The sequence below is a fragment of the Populus trichocarpa genome, chromosome 17 (assembly GCF_000002775.5).
Source record: "Populus trichocarpa isolate Nisqually-1 chromosome 17, P.trichocarpa_v4.1, whole genome shotgun sequence".
NCBI classification, from domain to species: Eukaryota; Viridiplantae; Streptophyta; class Magnoliopsida; order Malpighiales; family Salicaceae; genus Populus; species Populus trichocarpa.
The window spans coordinates 8,847,784-8,855,153 of NC_037301.2; the positions used below are offsets into that span (position 1 = coordinate 8,847,784).

The 7,370-nt window shown below is 37.5% G+C and overlaps 1 protein-coding gene across 1 annotated transcript; it reads left to right on the forward strand.

Moving 5' to 3' along the window:
- Positions 1–657: 657 nt before the first annotated feature.
- Positions 658–3,554, forward strand: LOC7482455 (probable WRKY transcription factor 72). The gene is made up of 4 exons (XM_002323803.4): positions 658–884; positions 1,644–2,165; positions 2,290–2,403; positions 2,556–3,554. The coding sequence occupies exons 1-4, from the start codon at positions 789–791 to the stop codon at positions 3,438–3,440; spliced, it is 1,617 nt and encodes a 538-aa protein (XP_002323839.4). The 5' UTR covers positions 658–788; the 3' UTR covers positions 3,441–3,554.
- Positions 3,555–7,370: the final 3,816 nt, after the last annotated feature.

Sequence of the window (7,370 nt, forward strand, 5' to 3'; positions counted from 1 at the left end):
TTTTTTTTGGGTTAAGAGAACATATTACGTCTTTTAGCTCCCTATACAATCTTACATTTGTAGCGCACTTTCTGATCAATTAATCGACGTATACAAGTAACATTTAAAATAAAATACCTTAATCTATACGATACCTTGTGGTTTTGAACTGCATGATGCAATATATTGCAAGTTGCTTGTGTGTGTGTATATAATGAATAATACGAATAAACACCAACAAGGTCAATGGCAAGAGCAGCAATATGCCTCAGAGACACCGCGTTAAACAAGCGCATTGACCAGGAACTTGACAACGATAATATACGACAGGCAGCTGCATCATTAGAGGCTGACCCCCCACCGGCCACCGGATCTAAGACGTCAGTAGTAGCATAGACATTGACCGTTAGCAATGTGAAAGTCTTCTCTTTGTACGAAGCTTCAAAGATAGTACTGGCAGCTGCCGATAATTTAGCTCTCTCTCTCGTAAAAAATCTATTGTCTTCTCAGCTAGGTCTTAACTGTGAAAACGTTGAAGTTGAATTCTGCCTTTATTTGTTTACTCTTATGCCATTATAATAATCAAAGAAATTAATGAGTTTGGGGTGTTGACATTTTTTTATGTAACTACGCAATAACCGGATAAAATTATAGACATATACTACGAATATGTATACATTAAAGTCAGCAAACGCAGGGATATTCATATTTATATTTAAGGAGAGGCTCTTAAAGAAGAAACGATCTGCAAAAACACATAGTTAGAAAATCAAAGGCAAGAGAGGCTTGCTGAAAAGGGTGTTTTCGAAATGTCAAGTTCCGGTGGTGCAGCTATAGAAGAAAGGGCGGTGCAATTTGGATTGACTAGCCGTGAAGATTCAGGCAGCAGTCAAGAGGCTAAGAAGGTACTTAATTTACAAAGTTTCTATGATCACTTTTTGTGAATATTAATGAACGATCATATGCTTACCAAATCAACTGAACTTGATGTTTTCATGTTATCTATATTGAAATGTATTATGCATGTTATCAATCTCCAGAATAATTTTCAATGTTTAGAATTTTCCTGTTTCTGATGATTTTAAAAGTCAACGGCCTAGGATAATACATTCATACATGTTAATGACTGTCATATGGTTAGGTTAAAATTAGAGGAGAATTGCAAGATCTACAAAATGAAGCCATCTTCATCCAACGAGGAGTCAAGCATTAGCAAAGTGGCCAATTACAAAGAGAGAGAGAGAGAGAGAGAGAGAGAGAGAGAGAGAGAGAGAGAGAGAGGCTTTAGATTAACAACGACCCTGTTGATGTCTTTTACTTATTAGCAGATCATAAGAAAGTGTGGTTTATGTTTTCTTTTACTTATTATCTGGTTTGTTTCTTTTATGATTATCAGATCTCTTTCATATATGTGTGTGTGTAGATTGCATAAAACTCATACGATGCACCGACCAACATGATAATTGCTGCTTAGTTTATACCTTACAGATGCTCAGGAGTTTTCTTTTTCTTTTTTGAGAAGCATATATGAATTTATATATTAATTACTCTATATAGTTTCCTAATTGTTTTGATAGAAGTATATTTTCTTAATTTCTTGATCTAATTTTATGGTTGACAAAAATCCTTCTCTGATGAACCTTTTACTTTCTTTTGTTGATCAGGAGGAAGTAATTGAATCTGCCAAAAGCGAAATGGGTGATGTGAGAGAAGAAAATCACAGATTAAAGATGATGCTGGAGCGAATTGAGAAAGATTACCAGTCTCTCCAGTTGCGCTTTTTCGACATTCTTCAGCACGAAACTAGTTCTAAGCAATCTACAGATTCAGCCCCATCCCATGATGAAACTGAAGAATCTAATGAGCTGGTGTCACTTTGCCTTGGAAGAAGTCCAAGCGAGCCTAAAAAGGAAGAAAAGTCTACAAACTCTGCCAAAAGTAGGGAAAATGAAGAGTTGAAGGCTAACTTGACTCTTGGATTGGATTCCAAGATTCTGACATCCACAGAAACTGCGTCAAATCCAAGCCCCGCAGAAAGTGTAGAAGAACCGAAGGAAGAAGCTGGAGAAACATGGCCACCAAGCAAGATTATTCCAAAAAGAAATGGAGATCATGATGAGGCTGCACAACAAAGTCAAGCGAAAAGAGCCAGGGTTTGTGTGAGAACAAGATGTGAGACACCCACAGTAAGTAGTATAGTAATATTGATCAATTGATCTAAACTTTCCTTAACTTTTCATTAATTTGAATTGATTTTCAATATCTATGGCGTTTAATTTCTAAATTCCGTGCTGTGAACACTACGTGCAGATGAATGATGGATGCCAGTGGAGGAAATATGGACAGAAAATTTCCAAAGGAAATCCATGCCCACGAGCATATTATCGTTGCACTGTTGCACCATTATGTCCAGTAAGAAAACAGGTAAAAACCCTTCGTTAACATAACGCCTACACTGTACTTGAGGTTTCCTCAAGTGTACGAATCGTTATTGGTATTATGTTACGTAAAATTATAGGAGTTCCTTTTCTAGACATGAAGAGATTATCTGAACAAGTTTTCAAACATGATTTCAGGTGCAAAGATGTGCTGAGGACACGTCGATCTTGATCACTACCTATGAAGGAACACATAACCACCCACTTCCAGTTTCAGCCACAGCCATGGCTTCTACCACCTCGGCAGCTGCTTCGATGTTATTATCTGGCTCTTCAACCTCTCAGCAAGGCCTTGGTTCCCATATCAATGCGACCTCTGCTCGTACTGAACTCAACGGAGTAAGCTTCAGTCTTCACGATCATTTGAGAGCAAAGCAAATCTACTTTCCAAATTCTTCCTCGCCAACGTTCCCAACAATTACTTTAGACCTTACCACCTCTCCCTCTACTTCAACTACTCCTTTCGGTAGGTTCTCTTCAAGCTTCAGTTCAACCTCAAGATATCCCTCAACAAGTCTTAACTTTTCTTCCACCGAACCCAACTCTCTACCCCCAATATGGGGAAACGGGCTCCATAATTATGGCACACGATCCTATAATCATCAACAATTATATCAATCATTCATGGAGAAGAACCACCAGGCCGCAGCTTCTCAACAGGTTTTAACAGATACCTTAACAAAGGCAATAACGTCGGATCCAAGTTTTCGAACAGTAATCGCCACGGCTATTTCATCAATGATTGGAGGTGGAGGTAGTGCAATTGCAAACAATAGAAACCAAAGGGCCGGGGATCAGAATTGTTTTGGGCAGAACTTGAACTTTGGCGAGACCATGACTACATCGGCATTCTCCATCAATTCATTGTCCCAGAACGGGAAAGGATGTGCATCAAGCTGTTTCAATGGATTGTCATCTTCGACATCTCAGAAGGGAAGCAGTCAGCTTCAACCGGCATTGCCATTTTCTGTATTTAACAGTGCCTCTATGCCTAATAATGACAATGAGGAACACAAGAGTTAAGACAGCAACAAGAAAATGTAATTTCGTTAAGACAGCAATAGTTGCAGTACTATATAATATTTGGGACATTCTTGTGATTATATTATATTTAGTATGCCAATAAAAAAACAAAAAGATTGAAATGTATAGATTAACTGTTTTACCTTCCTATGGAGTTGAGTTTCGGGATTTGTACATTAAATCATGAGCAATGTAGAAGCTAGAATACAGTGCTGAATTTTTGAGACACTGCCTGGACACCAATTACAATTCTCCAAAAACAGTCATTCCAATATTCCATAATAACTGCAGGTCTACTGCGCGTTCCGCTAACGTCCCAGTTCCCATAAAAAGATGTCCATGGGATAATCAACGACAAGGATTTGAGTTTGAAATTTTATTTTCATAATTCCATACCTTTATTTTTGTTGTGGCCGTTGGATTCATTCTATATCGTGGTGGGTATTATAAAGTGTGGCTCTCCTTTCTAGCACTAACGTTTAACTACTGCTATATATATATATAGGAATTATTTATTCTTATATAATGAAAACATGCTGACTGAGTACTGCACGAGAAATAAATGGACATGATCCCATCACTTCTTAATAAATCGTTCTCTTATCCATGTGATGAAACTTGAAGACAACTTTTATTAAGAGGCTTAGTTTTAATACATGTGATGCTATTTCTTTGAGAAGCTCTGATTAATTTCATAATAAATATGATAAAACTCTAGGCTGCACCGAATTTGCATTTATGCTTTCACGTGATAATATATATGTGTGTGTGTGTGTGTGTGATGATCAACGAAATATTAATGGTTGTATATAAATGGATTTCTAAAACTCCTTTCTATCACCTAAAATTATTTTGAAATCACTTTAGAGAGAGTCCAAGTATTTGAAATATTTTAATCTCTTTTATTTGTCATGTTGATAACTTCCTACTGCATAGCAACTTAATGATCCTGACATTCATGAAATCGACGTTGTATGGATGTTTGGGAGTTCATGAATTATGGTCAACAAATCTTACAGACTGCATGATACATTGGTCAAAGTTTCACAACTACCTACTAGAGCAATGTATTAGAACTGGCGGACAACTCCTGGTCAAAGTTTCACAACTACCTACTTTTGGTTTCTGTGCCCCTTCCTTATCATCTCTTCAGGTGGTGGAACGAATTCTAAGATGGTTTTCTTGTGTTCAAGGTTACAAATTAATTTTTGTAAGAGCTCACTTATAGGAATAAATATTTATAATTTTTATTGTGCTAATCTACTAATTCCATTTATTATAAACATGATACTTTGCCTAGCTCTTACCTGAGCCTACCTTTACGCTCTAACCCAACATTGATATCTACCTGGAAACCGTGATTCAAAAGTTCAGAAGCAAGCTTTCAACATGGAAGGGGAGATTACTTAGCATGGCAGGAAGGATATGTTTACTGAAGAGTGTCTTGAATTCATTACCTCTCTATTTTATATCAATCTTTCTTATGCCACAAGGAGTTTGCAAGCTGTTGACCTCAATCTAGAAGCGGTTTTTATGGTTTGGAGCCTCAAAACATAGAAACATTTGCAAGGTGCAATGGCAAATTGTGATGCGAGACAAATGCAAGGGAGGACTTGGGATTGGCTCTCTACTGGCGAAAAACAAAGCCATGCTATTTAAATGGGTATAGCGGTTAGGTACACCTAATACTTCTCTTTGGAAAGATTATATTTGTAAAAAATATGCACCAATTTTTACAAATGGCCTGCCAACATTTTCTCAAAGACTCACGGGAGTGTGGCGTGGTATAATGTCTCTCTTGCAACCTGTTGATCCTTCTTTCGATACTATTAGAAGCATCATTTGGCATGTTGTTGGAAATAGCTTATCTATCTGTTTCTGTACTGATGTGTGAGTCAGATCGGTTACTCTTCAAAATATCTTTTCAAGATTGTTTCTTGTCTCTAGTTCTCGGGATGCAACAGTGGAAGATTCAGGGCAATGAATTCAAGCAAATTGGGTCTAGTCCTTAAAATGGCGAAGAGAACTTATGGTCTATGAGTCAGAAGATGCAACCTCTCTTAATTCTCTCCTAGCTTCATCTGTTGTGAATAATAGTGGTCATGACAAGAAAATTTGGACAACCACCAGTGATAAAAGCTTTTCAGTGAATACCTGTTGTGCTTTGATCAAACAAACTATAAATGAAAGGGATCTTCCCTTTCAAATAGATGTTTGGTTGAAGAATTACCCTTCAAAAATCCAATGCTTTATTTGACTAGCTATTCAAAATAAACACAACAGGAATAGTTTCTTGCTTCATCGTCGCTTAGTGTTAAAGGCTCAAGCAACTTGCAACCATTGAGTTAATTGACAGAAAGTTTTGTTTTTGTATTAATTGTGGTGGTGCACAAGAAGAGCAACCATCTTTTTGTATTTATATTTTTAGGGTTGTGTATAATATAATGATAGAATGTATTATATATGATAACTATTCCTATATAAGAGTATTTACATATATAGGGTCTATTTTCTTAATACATCCCGTCAAGCTTAAGGTGGAGATTCCACTCGAAGCTTGGATCAAAAGTAAGCAAACGGGACTGGAGAAAGAGGCTTGGTAAGAACATCAACTAGTTGATCCTTGGAGGAGATGAACCGTACCTGAATTTCTCACTTAGTAACACGATCATGGACAAAGTGATAATTAACTTCAACATGTTTAGTACGAGTGTGGAACACTGGATTGACAGCTAAGACTTTGTATTTTGTTTGAGTAGAAGACCTCGCAACAATACGTTGTTTCCTGAATTTCCATGAAATAGAGGTAGAACTAAGGTACACAAGATAACCACTTGTGGATTTATGATTGTTAATACTGTCTGCCCAATCAGCATCTGTGAAACCATGAAGAGACAAGAGAGAATCTCGAGTGATGTGCAGACCATAGGTTATTGTAGCCTGGAGGTAACACAGGATACGTTTAACAGGAGACCAATGATCCTCAGTGGGGGCATGCATAAATTGACATACCTTGTTGACTGCATAGCAGATATCAGGTCTAGTGAAGGTAAGATATTGTAATGTCCCAACAATCTGGCGATACCGTGTGGGATCAGAGTAAAGAGTACCAGGCATGAGTTCTAATTTGGAGGAGGCAGACAGAGGAGTATCAACCGATTTGCAAGAAGCCATACCTGCTCGCTGGATGATATCAAGGGCATACTTGTGTTGGCTTAATAAGATACCTATAACAGTAGACTTAACTTCAATGCCTAAGAAGAAATGAACAGAACCCAAATCCTAAAGCTTAAATTCTGATTGCAGCAAATCAATCAATCTATGAAGCACATTTGAGTTACTGCCGGTTAATAAAATATCATCAATATACACAAGCAGGTAAACCATGGCACCATCGAGAGAGAGAAAAGTATCACCCTTGGATGCTTGAAATCCAATGGAGATTAAAAACTCACTCAACCGGTTGTACCAAGCGTGAGGGGCTTGTTTCAAGCCATACAAAGATTTATGAAGACGCCACACATGAGACGGGAGTGCAGGATCAACAAACCCAGGCGGTTGTGCCATGTATACCTCTTCCTGAAGAATGCCATTCAGGAAGGCATTATGAACATCCAATTGATGAATGTTCCAACCATATGAGACAACAATAGTGAGCACAAGGCGAACCGTTGTAGGCTTAATCACCAGACTAAACATCTCCAAATAATCAATCCCCTCTTGCTGAGTGAAGCTATGGGCAACCAACTGTACTTTATATCAGGCGACCCAACCATCAACATGTATTTTAATCATGTAAACCCATCTACTGCCAATCACATTCAAATGCAAGTGCAAGTTCAAAGTATAAATGAAAGTCTTTGATGATCAAGATTAAATATCTTTTATACAAGAAATTAAGGAATTAAAAAGGAGGTAAAAATAATTGAT

Coding starts and splice junctions, on each gene's coding strand:
- LOC7482455 (XM_002323803.4), top strand. CDS start 789: ATGTCAAGTTCCGGTGGTGCAGCTATAGAAGAAAGGGCGGTGCAATTT. Junction 2,166..2,289: donor CAAGATGTGAGACACCCACA/GTAAGTAGTATA, acceptor CACTACGTGCAG/ATGAATGATGGATGCCAGTG. Junction 2,404..2,555: donor TATGTCCAGTAAGAAAACAG/GTAAAAACCCTT, acceptor ACATGATTTCAG/GTGCAAAGATGTGCTGAGGA.